The sequence below is a fragment of the Amblyomma maculatum genome, chromosome 1, assembly GCF_055883805.1.
Source record: "Amblyomma maculatum isolate TAMU_Amacu chromosome 1, ASM5588380v1, whole genome shotgun sequence".
Classification (NCBI taxonomy): domain Eukaryota; kingdom Metazoa; phylum Arthropoda; class Arachnida; order Ixodida; family Ixodidae; genus Amblyomma; species Amblyomma maculatum.
Window position 1 is genome coordinate 362,300,311 of NC_139344.1, and position 19,391 is coordinate 362,319,701.

At 45.3% G+C, this 19,391-nt stretch overlaps 1 protein-coding gene across 4 annotated transcripts in view; it reads left to right on the forward strand.

The window, feature by feature from the left end:
• The window catches only part of LOC146207957 (low density lipoprotein receptor adapter protein 1-like), a 48,322-nt gene that overhangs the window by 5,610 nt on the left and 23,321 nt on the right, over positions 1 to 19,391 (forward strand). For 3 of the 4 annotated variants that reach the window (XM_084591670.1, XM_084591672.1, XM_084591673.1), the window contains exons 2-5: positions 3,540 to 3,682; positions 7,529 to 7,641; positions 11,035 to 11,185; positions 15,169 to 15,225. In XM_084591670.1, the coding sequence (XP_084447796.1) occupies positions 3,540 to 3,682; positions 7,529 to 7,641; positions 11,035 to 11,185; positions 15,169 to 15,225 (464 nt within the window). Of the gene's footprint in view, positions 1 to 3,539; positions 3,683 to 7,528; positions 7,642 to 11,028; positions 11,186 to 15,168; positions 15,226 to 19,391 lie in introns of all 4 variants that reach the window. The other variant, XM_084591671.1, reaches the window with a different exon arrangement.

A 19,391-nucleotide genomic window follows, 5' to 3' on the forward strand; every position in this document is an offset into this window, starting at 1 on the left:
TCTGCAGCGAGTTCTGTACAACATCATGAACAGCAAATCTTTGCGTTAAAATGAGTCTTCTCAGATAAAAAACTGTGCAATAAGTGTATGTTGAGTCTTGCAGATACAGCAAGCGCTTTATTACTGCTAAGTTATCTACCTCTATATTGGCCATTGTGAAAGGGCCACAAATAATGGACCCCCCCCAAAGTCCAGGGCAGCATATGCTAGAGGTATTATTAGCAGTTACGTAATTGTTACGCCCCTTTTTCGTTCTAAATCATTAGAGTCCGCTGGTGAAGGTGCATTTAATTACAAACCGTGAAGGTAAAGAAAATGTGGTTGGGGTGCAATAACTGAGCGTCAAATGCATATAGCGCACGCTTCATGGGTACAGCTTTCTCAGCTTTGATTAGCGTGACAACCTGTCCGATGCACTCTTTAAAAGGATGCTGAGTACCATTACATTCAGTTTTTCTTTGTAGCAAAATTGATTCTCTGGTTGTTTATTAGTATGCTAATGTTTATCTGGATAAAAGATAATGACACTGGGAGGTTCATAGCAGAGTGGTGAACGAGTGAGAGCTGGCACTTTAAATACAGGAAAAAGAATGTAGTGCTAAGGCGAGAGCTTCACATTTTCGGTTGTCACCGGTCTATTTATTGCAAATATTAAGGCACTGGAGGCCCTTGATAGTCGACAGCTTCTCACCGGGGGTAGAAGAAAGCACCGCAAAACTATTTGGGGTGATAATGGCCACCCCTCACCTGCCACTGGCGGTGCTGTTACTAAGAATGACCCATTTATTGCCGAGAAATTTGCGTTACAAAATTTTCCCGCTTCTCGATTTCAACTTGGGATATCTACACTGAGAAATGACTTTGATTGCCTTCTTGGAAAGTAGTCCAGCCTCTAGGACCCATGCACTTCAGTCTACTGGCGAAATTGGCCTTTTCCAGCTTCATGCAGCTCTGTTTTCAGTGGAAGTGGCGTCTTTGTCATTGGGATGCGGCAATCTATCTATGCATGTCAACTTCAGTTTGTGTCTCTGCACTTACGCTGACAAAAAAAAAAAAGAACCTTTTAAATTCGCGAGTGCATGACATAGTCATTTGCATGTGATTCCATGCCGTCCTCAATTTCAGTATCGTGTAAACAAAGAAAAGCCCGAGGTACTTGTTCTCCAGGACACTAAGGTTAGCTAGGAATCTTGGAACTAACAAGGATGAATTGCTGCCAATCTTTTGAGGTAGCTAGAAATGAGAGATACAGCTGTCGTGCACTTGAGCAGAACGTCTAATTTGAAAAGTGTCACGATGTGGGGTACATTTTCAGTTGCTTCGGAAGAATCTGCGAATAATGCATTACCGCTTTGATTCTCACTTTAAGCGTAGTAGTCTCCATTTCTTACCGCTTTGATTCTCACTTTGAGCGTAGTAGTCTCCACTTCAAACCCGTTCTGCTCCTACTGTGTGACCACCGTGTAAAACCTAAAAATGTCTAATGGCTACATTTTGCAGCTAGAGCGCTAGCCTGTAGAGGCTGCTTTGTTAGTTGTTTTGTTAATTTGCACTGACTATTTGTTTGATAATGGACTTATCAGTGCAAGAAAGAGAAGCTACTGGAGCCCTCATTTGGCACCAACTGCTCCAGTTGGTTAGTTGGTAGCTTGCCTGGCGCAATGCTCTTCGTATGGGATGCACAGATTTGCATTTCTCCTACAGTGTGGCGATTATGTACAGCTATGAAGAGAGCTCTTTTGCAATGTCAAGGAAACCTTAAAAACTTGACAGCATTGGTCTCATTCAGGAGTGATTGAATAATAATTTGACATTATTATAAGGAACAGGCCAGTAAGTTGAGAATGTTAAAAGTAGCATCAAGGAAAACAAGGGGCCTTTCACTGTTTCTATGGTCTCCCTGCTCCACCACACATGCATGTGATCATAGAAGAAGAATGCAGCCGGCTGTCAAAAAAGGTTGCACGTGACAGGTGTCACTGTAAGGGAGGGCTTTTGATTGGCCTCGCTCGCAATGGTCCAAATGAGTTTGTGGCTTTGATCGGCTCACTCTTGTCAGGTAGCATGCCGTGTTACTAGGCACCTACCAATGCATGCACTCGGTAAAAAAAATTTGTCGCGGGTTGGGTGCTGGCTTTTTTTTTTTTTTTTTTATGATGTTCTGTTGGTGGGCGTGTATTGGTGGGTTTTGTTTCTGGTCTCATTCCAGTTGGGGCAAAAGGGCAAAATAGGAAAACACCTGTGCGTTTTAGGGTTCACTGCATAATTGCAGAACTCCCAGGTGGTCGCAACTAATACGGGTCCCTTGCCTATGACACGTCTCGCAGTGTGAGCGTCACCTTGTCATCCCGTGAAGAAGCATAAGCTTTCGCTAAGCAAGCTGGCTTGATTAAAAATGCAGCTAGTGCAGCATGTTACATTGAATTAAAAGGATTACAGTGTAAGCCATTGTGATTTAGTGCTGGAGCCTTGGGGCTTGGTAGAAGAAATGATGATGACCTGTTGTGAAAATTGAGCATTCTTTTTTGTGACAGTTAAAATTGGTGGTGGCGTTGCGATATTTCCTGCAAGCCTGTTGCAGCTTCGTTCTTGTATTGCGTGGTTCGTGCCATTTTGGAGCTAACTCTTTTGAGAAGCAAGTATGTTCCAAACATGTCAAGTTGTTTTTATAGGTTAAGTGTTGGATGTACTATTTTGATAAACTTGCTTTTGACGTATCATGAGAAACATATAAGGTTCGAGGTTGTTTTGCCTTTGTTTTTGGTTGTATAGTTATTGCCAGTGCTAGTGACTAATGCACAGTGCTACACTGCACATTTCTAGGGGTGTTTCACCTAGAAATAAAAAAGTGTATGTGTAGATATGTATGTATGTGCGTGATAGACAGGGTAAGTGAAAGGATGTAATACAGCGCTTGTGGCCCGCCACCATTTAACAGCTTGCTTTATCGAACTTCGTTCTCTTTCTTTTTTTAAAGACGGCGGCTTCTCACCGTATGGTAATTATCCACTTGATATTTGAACAACTATCTGCTCATTTATAGCAACAAATGTTCAAACGAAGTTGCCTTCTGTGGTGGATAGCCTCTGCAATATAATGTGCACTCTAAAACTCCCGCTGGCGGGTACTTGCTCCACTCGAGGGCATGGAACAGTGCATACCCCGTTTGGTGAGCCTTCTAGTGGTGCTTCTATGCAGTGTGGTTTGTTTCGCAGGGAGAAAGCACAGTCATCAATAATATCCCATGATTAAGTAATATCCCAGCTGAGATCAAGAAGAAGAAATGAATTTAGGCAGGGTTTGTAATGGGGAGAACAGATAAACAACTATTCCTTTGGGAAACGGGGTGGATTCTGAGGAAGGTAAACAAGCTAGGGATGGTAGAGAGTCAGATGGGGAGATGAAGTATTGTACGGATATGGTGGACGAAGCTGTCGTTTGACAGGGCTAATTGAAGATCACGGGGAGAGAGACCTCTGTCTTGCAGTGGAACAGCAGCGGGACGAAAATGATGACGACTGACCTATTTGTTCACGCAGAGCTGTCAGAGGAGTGGGTGAACATCCAGCAACCGGTGGTGGAAGGCATCACCTTCTATGCGAAATACCTGGGCAGCACTCTGGTCGAGGAGCCCAGTGGGGACAAGGCCACCGCAGATGCCATCAAGGCCATCATTGCCATGGTGATGATTACGCGTTGACGTTGCCACCTCATTGCTTCCCTTTTTTTTTTTTTCTTTTTCTTGTGCACCTTACTAGCTCGTGAAAGCCATGCGCTGCATTTTTGTCAGTGTCGTCCAGTGGCTGGCTGCAAGAAATGCCTTGGGAATCGGACGAGCAGAAAAGAAAAAAAAAAAAGAAAAATGTGAGGCTGCAGTTTACAGGAACCAGCGGCTGATCTTTAGGGTCCAGCTTCTGTTTTGCACTCTAGGTTTTGCGGTCATAAATGATTTAAGTAGTATGAAAAATTAGGTCAAAAGCAAGAAGGACGGTGCAAAACTTGTGTTATTCTTTTTCTTGTTGTTGTTTTTGTCCTCCATGCTCTTTCATCACAAATACAACTCAACTAGCCCAGCTTTCCACCCTGCTACATAAGTGATGAGTTGTATACTTCCAACAGACCAGAGCTTTAAATGTGCGAAATAGTACGGAATCCATTTCAGCCAATAAGAATCTGAAATTTAGAATTTAAATTCAAATTCCCCTTAAAACGTTCTCTTTACTTGTCCAACCAAGGAAAATGTGCTCCAAACCACTATTTGGAGTGTGCAATAATTTCTTGTTATATAGATAAAAATGCAATGGAATATTCATAACATAATTTTTTTGTTCTGTGGACACTTGCAAAATGCCGTGTTTGCTTGATTTGCTCAATACCGATTGCAATGACGGTTGGTTGCAGAAGTGGTAGTCCAAAAAGCAGTATGCTTGCGGTTGGACATTACTGTTCTGTTAAACAGTGTTAGTGTACCCTAGAAATAATGTAATTTTATGTATTGTGGGGATGATCTTGCACTTTATTTCATGCAGCTGGAGGGAAACTTGTTGCTTACATGAGTGTTCACCTGAATGATATTTATGTATGCTGCTATGGTAAGATTGTGGCATCACTGTTCGGCAGATTTCATTAATGCTAAGGCAGCACCACTGTGCTGTGAAACATTCATTGCTACAGAATTAAAAAAAAAAAAAGTTGCGAACTCTGACAAGAAGAATGTGAAGTAATTGCGTTTTGAAATCTCAACAAAAGTATTTACTAGGATGTTTGGTTATGCCAGCTGCTCATGCTCATATAATACCAGCGATTTTCGTCACGGAACATCGCTTGCTCTTTCCTGTACAACCTTCTTGACTAAATAAAACTAGGAATTAAATTTTTGGGCATTGTTACTAGACCGAGAACTACTAATGCATAAATAAGTTTTCCTTTTCATTGCAATATCGTCCACGCTGTGGTCTATAGCTTGTAGCAGACATTGGGCACAACTACTTAAGTTATTGTCGTCAGTCAAAAATTTATTCACTGGTTCTTTCTAGTTATGTTAACCTTTGTCAGCAAAACACATGTATTGCCAAGAGAGGTGGATTTAAGATTCTTCCTGCCAGTCAAAGCTCGTGTTGCCATTACCAGCATCCTGCTAACAGATAAGCAAAATAAATAGGAGTCTTCTCCCTTGTTATGGTGACAGATGATGTTTTGCTGACCTTTATCTTCATACCCCAAGTGTCATACCAAGGGGCAATGCTGGTCAATTTTAGGTTCAGATTATTTTGGTCATCTTGTGAACGAACAGTATAACCAACGCAGTCGTATGCAAACAGCCTTAATAAAACATTTTGAGTGACACAGGAAAAATAATTGATATAGATAAGAAAAAGTGTAGGCTCTGATACGGACCCCCTGGGGAACACCTGAACAAACACCCAAAGTATCTGATTTAGCAATTTTCATTTCGACGTATTGAGAACGGCCTAAGATGTAAGTGACGATTCATGAAATTGTTTTTGAATTAATGCCAATAAGACTGAGCTTCTCTAGAATTAAACACCTTTGCAAAGTTAATAAGCACCGAATCTAGCCGGTGAGCACAGTTAGTGGCAGCCGCAAAGTCGTGTAATTTCAAGTAGCTTTGCAACTCTTGATTTGATAAACCCTTCCTGAAACTGTGCTGGTTTGCATATATGAAGGTTGTTGTTTCCAGGTAGGTTATGACTGCTTTGTTAATTACATGCTCCATTAACTTGTAGCAACAAGTGATATTGGCCTGTACATGTTTACTTCAGAAACCTGTGGTTCTTGCTTTTGGCTTCATTGGTTAAAGAGCAAGCAAACACAGTTGTCTTTTCTAGCTTTTGAAAGCTCCATTCTCGGTGATTGCGGTCTTTTCATGATTGGAATGCAGAATCCCATCTGTGCTTCAATATAAAGTAGTTTGACAGTCATGTATTTCCACATGAATGTGCTGTTTCACGATTAAGTGACGAGACGTGCAGGCAAGTGCATACACTACGATAGAACAAGATCAGTTTCGGAGAGCTAGCTTCAGTGCTTCCATTTCCCCTGGAGTATTGCCAGGTTTGCTGTGTCATTCCTTTTTCTGCACTAGCAGGGGCTTTCTCTGATGGGCATCGTTTATGTTTACAGGACAACGCTGGGGTATATTGTTTACGGCCCCGTATATCATGACCAAAAAAATCTCGCATTTGCTGCTGCCCATTGAGAATGTTATCCAGGTGTGCTCTGAGAAGTGTGCACTCTAGAAAATATGTCTCACGTAGGTTGTGCAGTCTAGGCAGAATGTAGAATGCACCCTAGTTTGTAGTGGTGTCGTTTTCTTTCCTTGCACCGTCGAAGGACAAAATAGGAGTTTCTTTTTTCCTTTTTTTTTTTTTTTTCGTGCCACTGTCGTTTGGTACGTAACAGTTGTAACATTACTGTGGGGGCAATTTTTTTGTGTCTCGTTGCTGCGTGTGTTAGCGGGAGAGGTTTATGAGAAAATATGACCCTGTGTGTGCAACACGACCTTTATGCCTAGAGGGGCTGAAGAAAACCACTCTGAGTATAACAGGAGTGAATTTGTGGCAATGCGAGATTGTGTTGGCAGTCTAAAATTCGAGGCATTTTCCTGATCTTCAATCACATGTAATTGGGTTTAACTGCGTGTACTGTACGGGGAAAAAAAGAAAGTGCAGTTTGGGCTGTGCAGTATGAGGTACAAATTGCTAGAAGGAGCGTACAGTGCATGCCCGTCACGCTTGTATGCGTGCAAGGTGATGCTTGAATATGGAGTGCCAGCCGTTATGTGTTATTGTGTGTTCTTGAAGCTGGTTTTCTGCCTACCAGTACTCATGATAACTATGAAAGCACCCGTGTAGGTAAATTTCGGTTCTTTTAAAATTATCCGAGGTAGTATTCAGAAGTTGAGATAAAGAAGCAAAAAAAGTTTTATTCCTGTAAAGAGTAGCGCTTTCAAGCACTATTTGAAGTTGCTGATGTTGCCCTCTGGGAGAAGATAGCATTATGGAGTTTAAGGGAAAAGAAAGAAAGGCGGTAATTGCATTGGTAATAAATGTGTGAAATGTAAAATTGCTGCTATGTAGTTTTGAAAAGACACACCTGGGCCAGTAATGGAGACCTTTCTGGTGTGCATTAGGTTGGGAGAGAACATAAAGACTTCAAATCTTAGCATTACCGCAGAGGAGATGCAGGGGACCCATCATGCTCCCCAGTGCTGCTCACTCTTCAACGCGTCCATGTTACTTTCATAACAGTCTCTCTCTCTCATGTACATGTAATCTGCATAACTTGGGCTCGTGCAGTTTTTTTTTTTTTTACTAGGCAATGAAAAAAGTCACGCCCGCACACTTTTTATTTAGCTCAGATGTTAAAGTTGTGTACCTTCTTAGCCGTGAATACAGAGCACAGCCTGTGCAGTCAAAAGCTGTAGTCCGCTGGAATCATTGCGTTGTCTCACTGTTGTGTTAGCTGATGTTTTGACTATTCTCTTTGGGGCGGTGCGCATGTACAGGCCAAGGCGAGTGGCAAAAAGTTGCCCAAAGTGGCCATCACGGTGTCACCCAAGGGCATCTCCACGCGGGACCTGGCTACAGGGGAGCTGCAACTAGATGTTTCTATCTACAGGCAAGTTTGAAACGTTCATGGTGTATTGCCCCAAAGCTCTTTAATATTACTAGTTGTGAAACTTTCCATAGGGCCCGTGTATAAAAAAAAGAAACGGCGGTTTTGAATTGTCGAAATTCGAGTGTCTGCGAATAGTGGCGGCGCCCATTGTGTCTAAGTTGTGTCTAAATTGTATCTAAGTTGCAAACTTTCAGATTGTTGATAAATGCACAGCACTGGCAAATAAAATATGTGTAAGAGTTACAGTAGCAAAAATTCTTAGACATAGCAGCAGTGAGTGAGTAACAACTGTCTGCAGTGAGCAATAGTGACTGCAACTCGTCGGGACTTGAGGAATTTTTACATGCTGATGATACAGTCACAGCAGATGAAGAGCTGACAGATGAGGCTATCATCGCAGCTGTCACTGGCGCAGAGGACTGTGACAGTAGCATCGACAATGATGAGCCGGAACATGTGGAGGTTGCGTCTCACCAGGAGGCTTTGAGAATGATTGACTCCTTGCGCAACTCTGTTTTTGCTAAGAGCCTTCCACTGCACTATGTTCAGCAGTTGGATGCCCTGCAGAGAGATGTCTGCTAGATTACCGTGAAACTGACAACGCTTATGGGTTACGGCTGCCTTCCCGCTACGAAATAAGAAGTGTAAGCTACCTTGTCCTCATTAAATATGTAGTTTATAACGTTTTCTTTTCTTTTTTGGCCTAACTCAGTTATAACAATTAACGGTTATAACAATGATATTTCCATGGCACTTCAATATTGTTATAAGTGGGTTTGACTGTATGTTGTAAATTAAAACCCATATCACAAACTAGCTAGCCTCCAACTAGACTGGCAGATGGATGTAAATAGGAAGCAAAATGTCATGACGTCACTCTCAATGCTGCACAAAGAACTGTAGAGTCGCAAATTTCATATAAAATCGCGTGTATATTTTTCCGAGGTGTTTCCAACTCCCTTCTTTAAACTAGAGTACGGCAACGGCTTTTCAGCTGAATGACCCCTATATGCTGTTGCGTAGAAACTAAGATCACGAAACGTGGTAGTACGTTTTGAGGCTGTGCTCCCGAAAATACCCACGGTTAGGGGATAACTTAAAGTGGTGGAGCATGAAAGAAGTGGCCTGGATATGAATAGAGCTGTTAAAGACAGCTTGAAAACAACTTGAAATAGGTATATTTAAGCAGTAACAGCAGTCTCTCAATGTCGCTTACAGTATTCACTGTTAAGTACAGTTGGCAATAAACTGTTCAGAAATAATTTTCAACAAAGCGTTGTTACTAGAATGCATTAGTATATGATTCTGGGAGTGCCTTTGTGACTGCCAGTTTCTAAATATTGAGGTTTTCCTGACTAGATTCACCTTATGGAAAGGGAACCGTCGGTTGCATGGATGCTGTCTCTGATCCGTTTCTGTATTTAGCGATTCTAAACGGTCTCTATTGAGCATTCTCTCCACTTAAATGCACTTATAGTTTCTTTTCATTCTTTGTCAGTGGAGCATTTCTGACTCACATTTACGTTTGCTGTTAATAATAGCCCTGTCAATCCGCCTTTTGCGGGAGGATGTGGCACTATCATGCCGGAAGCGGTGGGAAACACATTGGACGGCAGTGTAGCAGACGACACAAAAGAGCACCATGCGAAATGGCCTCGCCAACGCCCCCTTTTTGTTTTTGCCTTCGGGGCGGAAAGTAGTAACAGTGATTGCAGTTTCATATTCACGCAGTATGGGGGAATGTTGCAGCGTTTTCACAATCCACTCATAACACATGCATATACTATCTTCTTATTGTAAAGAGAGTAGCGCGGGCCATGGCGCGGGCTGTGTTCGATGTGACAGAACGAGACTCTCAGCGTGCAGATTCACGACCGACTTAAATTTATTGTAAAAAAAAAAAAAAAAAAAGACGAAAGGATAGCACGGAGGCAGAGAGAGAGGGATTTCAAAGAGCAAATCGTCTCTGTGATTTACGAGCGGCACATATGCGCGGGGCGGCTTGAGTTACCAAGCACAATGCGGTCACCGCAGCGCCGGCATGGTGCAATGGGCGTTCCTTCCTCCTCGCATCATCTACAAGCGTGCAGCTATAGGATTTCATCTACGAAGCTTGGCAGAGAGGCACTTATCCACACCCCCTGAACAGGGCATTGTCCCGGCCGGAATGCACACCTGCAGGAAACACGCGGCATTTTTCTGGCAATGGATGATTCAGTGCTGTTGAACACTGTGCGTCGTGCAAGAGCGTCAATTGCGTCATATGCTCCGAGCGGCAAAAACGCAGATACTGCAGGTATGCATGCATCTAAAGGAAATATGCATGATGAAAAGTGCCTACTGTAGTTCGCACCCAGCCTGTAACGCACCAGTGATAGCTGCAATGAGGATTTGTTCAGTGCGTGTTTACTTTATGTGCGACGGGGCCTGATGGCGATGTATTTTGTCTTTTGTTTTCTTTCTGTGCGAAAGGGCCAGATAGCGCAGATATTACAGGCGGCTGTGTGTGCTAGACCGCAATATTTAGCATGTTTTATTGTGACGGCCGCCTGACTAACAAGAAAAAAATACGGCATTTGTTGTGATGTACCGACGTTCGCGAGCCTCATGACCAGCTCAACCACTCGGCTCGCGAACGACGGTGCATCATAAAAAAAAATGCTGTATTTTCTTTTTTTGTTAGTCAGGCGGCAGTCGCGATAAAACATGCTAAATATTATGGTCTTGTGCAGATAGCCGCCTTGCACTATCCGGCCCCTTAGCACATAAAGAAAACAAACAACAAAATACATCGCGATCAGGCCCCGTCGCTCATAAACTAAACACGCATCTAACAAATCCTCATTGCGGCTATCACTGTTGGGTTACAGGCTTGGTGCTAACTCCAGTAGGTACTTTTCATCATTACATTTCTTTCGGATGAATACATACCTGTAACGAATTATTTTTCGCACAGTCGAGAGTACGCAGTCGGTTGCTAAGGTCGGCCATTCACATCTTGACGCTTGGTAGCCTTAATTCAAGCTTCACGTCATTGTTGGTCACAGCTCGCTGAAGGGAACCTGAAAAACCGCGTCTTGCGTACCCTGGCATGCCTCGTTAGTGGCAACCGTACGCGGCAGATGTGGTTGGCATCACTTTGCCAAGCCTGCGACGGCCACCGTGCCCCAGCTCCCGTGCACTGAAGGCGACGAGAAACGCCGTCGACGCCGTCCAATATGTTTCCATCAGTCGCCGCTGGGACTTCGCGCATGTGCATAGAACTCGCTCAAAAGGCGAATTGGGGTAGAAATGTAAGGGGAGGGGCAGGAGAAGGGAGCAGTGTTCATTCTTTTACCAGTCCTGCTGAAACAGAGTGCACTCATGACGCACGACCTCTGGACACACTTGCAGGATCTCGTTCTGCTCTGCGGATGCCAGCTTCGACCGGGTCGTAGCATTTATCGGCACACACAGCAACGAGGTGATGGAGTGTCATGCTTTCCTCTGTGCCAAACGCCGGGTGGCCCAGGCAGCTGCTCTCACCATTTCGCAGGCTTTCCAGGTGAGTGAATGGCGCCCAAGGAGAAGGCACTAATGCAAGTAGAAAAATTGACAGGGGGAGTGAGGGTACACGTAAGCTTTGCCTCTAAGGGTATGATGTGACAGCGTTAATGGCATCAATTTGTTGGTCTTGCAGATCCTCATCTGCTTCTGTTCACCTTGCTACTTAGTTAATCAATGATGCTTTGATTTGTGCTCAGTTAACCAACACATACTCACTAGTATTAATTTGTAAGTGACTACATTATACAAAAGAGAACCCACTATAGATATAAAACCCTTCTTTAACTAAGCCTTACGAACATAGTACAGTCGAACCTCGATATATCGAACAGCGCGGTGATTGCAAAATAGTTCGATATAGCCGGAATTCGATATACAAAATCGCGTAGAACACGCGTCAAAAACTAGTACAAATCAATCAATGAACCAATCGTGGCACAGTGGCGCAATAAATACTCACTTGAAGTTTCAAACAAAGTATTTATTCCTTTGGCTTAAAGTACTGTAGCAGCGTAGCTTGCTTCAAATTGGCAACCACGTGCTTAACCACGGCGTCCTCAACATAGTCTAAACGGTCCACAAGTGATAGTCCAGCGCCTTCTATTGTGCCGCAGTAGCGGCGCACAAGGTCCAAAGCAGCTACAGCCTCAGTTGCAGTTGGGAGCGGGGCAGCGCTTACGGGATCAACCTCGGCATCGTCTTCGTTTGGCCCTCAGCAGTAACTTCCGCCGCAATCTCTACATCTGTCAACTCCGCCACTGTTTCGGTGCTGTCATCACTGCCAACGAAGTCATCAATGCACATGCTGTGTGGCTCAGCACCGACAAAGCGCTCCAACTGGCTCCAGGTTTCTTCGAGCTGGCATTCTTCCTCTGTGCCGTCGTCCAACGCTGATTCTTCAGTTGCTTGCTCGGAAGCTTCTTCAATGCGGCTTACAAAACCCGCATGTCGAAAGCAGTGAACTACTGTCGACTGCTTGACGCTGTCCCACGAGGCTTTCAGCATTTGAATGGCACCCAAAAGGTCTATCTTTAGCTCTTGGCCCATCCGCAGCTTGAGAAGCAAAATGTCGATCAGCCGACGTTTATAAATGGATTTGAAAGCGCGAATAATGCCCTGGTCCAATGGTTGCAGCTTCGACGTCGTGTTCAGCGGCAAAAACTTAATTTCAATGTTGCTCAGCTGGACATCAGTGTGGTGTGCTGTGCAATTGTCAACGATGAGGCAAACCGTCCGGCCTTGACGCGCCAGCTCCGAGTCCCATGCCTTCAACCATTTTTGGAATATCTCCCGAGTCATCCACGATTTCTTGTTCCATGCGTATGTCACCGGAACACTGGGGCAGTTGCGCATGCATCTCGGGGTTTTGAACTTGCCTATGACAAGTGGCCGCAGCTTCGTGCTGCCGTCCATATTCGCAGCCAACAGAACTGTAATACGAGCCTTGCCTTGCTTGCCGCCGTGGCACTTGTCTCCGCGCGTGTCGAGCGTTTGTCGCGGAAGCATTTGCCAGAACAGGCCCGTCTCGTCAGTATTGAATATCTGATTGGGCTCATACTTGACGAGAATCTTAGGCCACTCTTCTTCAAGCCACTTCTTGATCTCGCCTTCATTGGCGTCCTCACTTTCCTCGAGACTGTCTTCCCGACAATGTTAAAGCGGGCCTTAAAACGTTGCAGCCAACCGCTGCTGGCATTGAAGTTCTCGGCACCGAGAATGAATGCAAAGTTCTTGGCCTTCTGTTGTATCATCGGTCCCGATACAGGAATATTCCGGGCCCTTGCGTCGATGAACCATTTGTGCAGCGCCTTCTCAATGTCTTCAAAGGCAGCTTTGCGCACCCGCCGCGCGCCTGAGTGCTGGTTTTGTTCCGCCTTGGCCTTTATGTCACTCTTGTTTTTCAGCAGAGTGCTCAAAGTGCTCCTCGGTATGCTGAAAGCTTCGGCGACGCTTGACTTTTTTTCACCATTTTCAACGCGGCGGATCACTTCCAATTTCGCAGCAAATGTCAGGGTCGTCCGCTTCTTCGTGTTTGCAGCCATCACAACACCGACCACGCCGTGACAGGCCTAGGCCACCTAGGCTGCCTAGGCCACACACGATAACGACTGGCGCAGCACAAGTGGCGGCGCCGAGACGCGGTTAGTCGTTGACAAACTAAATCAGGCTAGCCACCCTAGCCCGGCCAAGCCGCCGCGTGCATACGCCGCTACGTTCAAATGGCGCCCTCGGCGCGACCGATGTATGCAGCGATCGTGCGCAGCAGTCGGGAACGCCCATCGCGCCTCCGCTATCTTCGAGGGCGTTGAGGGAAAGCTCGCCTTCTGTCAACAGAGTGCACATGGTTTGGGGTGGCGGAGTTCGATTTATCCATTTGGCAACCGACGCCGTTCGAAATAAAAAATTAAAAATGCATGCGATTTTCCGCGTGGTATAGAAAGTGTTCGATATAATTAATAATTCGATATATCCGTGTTAGGTATATCGAGGTTCGACTGTACCTGCACGGCCTAGGGGAAGTGCGTGTAACTCGGGATCCAATGTTCCTGAAAGAATGGATTCGATCTCACCCTCTCACCTTGAGGGCGAAGCTGGAGTGGGTAGTGACTATCAGATCGGCCATGCCGTGTGGCCTTGTGATGTCCCATGACCTAACGACCAGTCAGCGCATGGTCATGTCACCTTCCAACTAGCACCTACCAGAGGCATGCCCGTGATTCGCTTCTGGCCTCAATCACAGATTTTGCTGATGGCAGAATGACGCCTACTCTCTCTCTGTCCATAAGCTTGAGGCGCGAAGGAGGTGGTAGCGACAGCGCGATCCAAGGTGGTGTTGTGCCGCATCATGCTTCTTAGCTAATGAGAAAGTGCAGCCAATGCAGTTACAGTTGCAGCCAATGAGAGAGTGGCACGCATCATAGTTGCGGCCGTCACCGGGCAATGCTGTACAAGCGCATGTTACTTTGAACTGAGTAAACGCGTGTCGCACGCGCATTCTGAATTTTGACTCTCTACCTAGCATCAGTCACTGCTCGGCTCCAAGCCGCTCACCGGGCTATTCGGTGATAAGAGCCACTGCAGATGGTGTGAAGAGAGCTTAGGACGTGTTATGCCACGCTTTTAATTGACGTCGCTATGGATGAAGCCAGGCCGTCTGATACTGCAGCGTAAGCGGTGCTACGCACCTACTTCGCATTTGGTTGATTATTGAAATCGACTGCAATTTTTTTTTCTCATAATGCCGATAGCAGGTTTTTCAGAGAACGGGGACTTTAACACAGTCGCATTAATAAATGCAGGGTTGTCTCTTCTCTTGGTGCCCGGCGGGGTGATAGATTTTGGGACTTTGGTGACACTGTGTAGAGTCTGGGGTGGAAGGGCTGTGGCTGCTTTGTGGTGGGAGGGAGAGCTCTTGGTCAGAGGTGGAGGCCTAGTGGGCGGGGCTCTGGAACTCTGGCATCACATGAACTGGCGAATTAGTTCGGGACTGGAAGTGCACTGTTGCTGCTGTAGAGCTTGCATGAAGTGTGTGGCAACTTCTTTTTGCCATGGGTACTTTCTATTTTTAAAATATAGGCCATATTTTATTCCCCCTGATAGTTCTGGCTATGCACGCTGATTGACTGCAATTATACAGTGACAGCCTCATTTCTTTTTTTGTCTTCAGGCAATTTCAGGTGCAGCTTTATAGCCATGCAAAACCACGCCCGAATTCAGTTCGAGCAGGAATTTTACTGTTTATACATTCTGATTAGGAGCTGGAAATCCACTAGACCATATAAAGCAGCTTGTAATTATTTTGGATCGCACAGAGAACTAACCGGCCAGGAGAGCTGGGTCTCGCTATAGAGGCACTTTCCGCTAACTGATGGTTTTAGCTCCGGCTAATGTCATCGCTCTGTTGTATTTTTTCCGTACCTTGTTACCTCTTGTTGTGTATTTTGTATGTAAAAGTTTACCCTGTTTTTCTTGTGCTCTTAGGTGGCCTTTCAAGCCTGGCAAGGTTCGCGACACGCGGCAACCACCCCAGCGACACAGGTGTGATGTTATGATGATGCTGTGTTACCGATTATTTATTTATTTTGCGTAATTAGTTCCCCTATTGTGTTCAGGGATGACTATTCTGTTAACATTTGGCCGAGCAGTGTCACATGATAGTGTTGCTTGGCAACTAGCTCCCATCGCAGTTAACGGTCCCAGTTTGCTGGGTTTGAAGTACTACTTCGCAACCATTATACAAAGAGCTCTGCGAGCTAGGTCTTGTGAAAATGCAGTGTTTGGGGACGTCATTCCACAACTGGCGCTTCTTTCTGTGTTGCTGCACAGGTTGCTGGCCTTGTGCTCACTTTGTGAGCCTTCTCGTGTTTCGCCAGCAGTTCCCCCATGTCTTGCCTTCCCGATGAGTGACCGCTTATGTCGCCCCTTCTGCAAGTAGATATCTGCAGATACCTCATGTCAGTGCGAAACGCAAGATACGAGGGGTCTCCACCCTCTTGAAATTGTGATTTCCTGCAACACGTCAGTGCGTAAGACCACCAAAGTGATGCCGTTTAGACTTGCCCATGGAAGGGAGGCTTCCACCACACACACGCTGCCCAAGGTTGCCGAAGGCAATTTTGACATCACTGCCTATCTACTCTTCACAGGAGAAGCCTGGCAGTTTACCCAAATACAGATAGAAAAAAAATGTGCTAGAGACCAAGTCTTGTTTGGAGGACCATTCACTGAAACCTCCGGCACCACTATTTTGGCTCGTCCCAAGGTTCTCCGTCTACTAAATTAACTGGACTCTGAAGTAATTGTTGTTGAATTGGCTGCATCCCAGTGATGCCAGACACAACGCTACCTTGCCTGTGTAAATCTGCATTGTGTTTACTAACGGACGCTTTGGCTTTACACTCTGTGTTCATTTTACATTGCCAGTCATTTATTTGTGCTCTCCTTCCTTTTCAGTAAAGCATCCAACTTCTTTGCGAAGGGACTGTAACGTTGGAAACCCCTTGTACTTTTGTTTGTGATGCAAGGTGTGACTCGTTCATGTCGTATCATTGGAGCTGCTTCCATATTTTTCAAGGCTGTTGTAGTTGCTTTCGATGCCCTTACCTCGAATGCGGAATACCAGCTTTAAATTGAGTGTAGGCCAAGAGTGGCAGGCATTCTGTTCTTTGACTATTGTTGAGCATGCTTGTTTTTATTCCAGCCTCCAAGTTCCTTTCTTTTTTCCTTTGGAAGCCTTTCACTGCCCGCCTTCTTCCTGGATCTCCATCACCGTGATGACATTATGCTGATTGCAATTGCAAACACGATTTTTTTTGCTCTGCCTGCATTTCTTTTCGTAGCTGGGTTTCGCAGAAAAGTATTTGGCTTCCATTTGCACCAACTGCACCGACGTACGAAAATATTAGGTTTGATTCACAACCGATTCTTATTATTAGTGCTGGCTTCCCATCCGAGATATCTTGATTTGTGCAGCTGTACATATGAGGAGACACGGATCAGAGAGTCTGGAGAACTGAGACATTATTAAAAAATTTGCTGTGTTAGTCATTAAAATGGTGAAAAAATGTTTTCAGCATCATCAGGCTGTGAGGCCTGACCGTACTTCACTTGACCTGCTGCTTTCTGTAAATATGAAGTGTGTGACTTTGCGCACTAGCCTTACCACTTCAGACAGCTTACATGTGCATTTATAACATGCTTCAAGTGTGGAGAGAGAATTCTCATGCTGCATTTTGCTGTTTAATAGGATAAGAAGTATTTACTTGACAGCTAGTACATTGGACTGTCGAGAGTTATGAGATAAGCAACTGGCTTCCTTCAACTTCCTCCACAGTGCACTGGTATCGCTGGTTAAGGGGGGACCCGGGTCTTTGCAGCCAAAAATCGGTCAGAGTATCGAATTTTCAATCTTCTCGTTTTCGCGATTCTGAGACATTTCCGTAGCTATCTCCGAAGTTTCGTTGAAAAATATCGCCTAATTTGCGTGTTACAGCGTTCCAAAGACGAGAATCTGCACGTGTGGCCCTTTAAACTGAGGTCAAATCGCGCCGAATTTCGGTCTCCCGCAGTTCGAGAAATATGCGATCCGCGAACATAATCTTGGTGTTGTTCGAAAGATCGCAATTCAGGCCATTCCTATATCCTGGTTGATGACCATGAACAAGCCCACCGAAGAGGAAAACAAAGGAACAAAATTGCGTGAAACACGCCCTGTTATTGGACTCCCACCGCACGTGAGCAAAAGGCGAGCTTTGGTTGGCTGGCGGCGTCGACTGCTCGCGGTCCAGCGCCATTTTGAAAAGGTCTCTCCTTTAGGCCTAGTCGGCCTAGCGCCGTTCCTTCATCGTAACCACAACGCGAAATGCGCAATATCGAGATTCACGCTTCGTCATTAGCCTAAAAAAAAGTAGCGAGAGGAGATAAACGCGCCGGCGACGCTGCATCGCCGCATCTTGTTATCTGCAATCATTGACGAAGCGCCGAAGCGTCGAGTCCGCGATGGCCTGATAACGGTGTAGCATAGCCGGTCGTGCTCAGTGCGATAGCGAGGAGTGGCACGATCTGCCACGTACGGAACCGTGAGGGTGCAGAAGAGCAAGTGTAGCTTTCAACGCCGGGATAGATCGCCCTGTGAGGCAGTGCCGCGACCAGCCGCAGCAGCAGTCACGAAGCAGCGTCCCGCGACACGCGGAACTTAGAGAAGATTGCGCGGAATCCCAAATCTTGTCGAAATAAACTTTCTTCTGAATGCTACGCTGTGCAAGACGAGCAACGGTCGCTTATCACTAGTTGGAGGCCGACAGCGTTTACTGCATGAACGTGAGAATGGCGATCGCGCGCCAGAACTTGGCACCAACTTTTGCGGAGGTCACGATGCAAACGCACTCGTCTTGGTGGCGGCCTCCGGACCATGCGTTCCGTTCGCCGGTAGTTTCATTCTTTGAGGGCGAATTATATCGATGGTAAATGATGCATTGACATCAGAAGCTAGTCAGAACCCACTTTAATGAGTTGCTGTTAGCTTTGGTGCTTCAAAAACTTATCTACACATTTTTCCTCAATTTCTCAAAATCAAAATATTGAGGTCAGTACATGTTTGGAGGTGCAATATCTCTGGTTCTACTTATGATATTGCTATAATTCCTTTTGCACCAGAAAGGTAAACTCATGTGCAGTGCAAAAATATAAATGAATTTGTGGTATTTAATGAGGAAAGTTTTTAAAAATTTCATTTTTTCTGGAGTGTCAAGGTGGCATTTTGGTCTCTGAACTTTGACAAGCTGTAACTTTGGTTAAAATGGAACCAGGACATTCAATCTTGATTTTTGCATTCTCTGTGTGTTCTAAATTGATTTGATATGTCAGTTTTTATTATAACTCCTGTAGTTTTACTGACAGCTCACCTCCAAACAAAGAACATAAAGTGCTCAATATCTTCAGAACTAAATGGCTTACATAAAGTTAATGTACATATTTGAAATCAGCACGAAAAGCTGCATACAAGGTGCAACTTTCATCAAAATCTACCAGTAAATAAAAAATATTGTCTTAAGACCAGGGTCCCCCCTTAAAGGGAAGCTGCACCGGTTTTAGAATTTGATGCGCTTCAGAGGGTCGAATCTGCAGGGTTTGTATGTTAAGTATACGAAATATTTTGGCTTTAGCTTTTGAAATAGTGACGTAATCATCGATTAAAGTTCAGGCTTCTCCGCAGTGAAGGCTTCTCCGCGTTCAGGCTTCTCCGCAGTGCACAGCGCGGGAGGGGGGGATGTCAGTAGCAGACGACAGGAGTACGACAGGCGGTAGTGACGTCAAGGACGGCATCTACCTCTCTTCCGCTTCTATTGCCCGAGCAGGCCGTGCATCGCCTGTCGCTTGCAGGCTACGCAGTGCAACCTTTTTCTTGTCTCGCGCTTGTTTTCTCCTTTGCGAACGTTGCCGCAAGCTTTTTCAGTGCATCTTGCACCGTTCTTCACGAAAAGAACGACCATGCCGTGGTACTGCGCAGCCTATGGCTGCACGAACACTGGCGGCCGAGAGGATGTCGCGTTTCATAAATTTCCTAAGGAGCGCAGGCTATCGGCGCAGTGGGTTGCCACTGTCAAGAGGAAGAATTTCAAGCCTACGAAATCGTCGGTGATCTGCTCAGATCATTTTCGCGACAGTGACTATCACCAAAGCTTGTCTTTGATGCGATCTTTTGG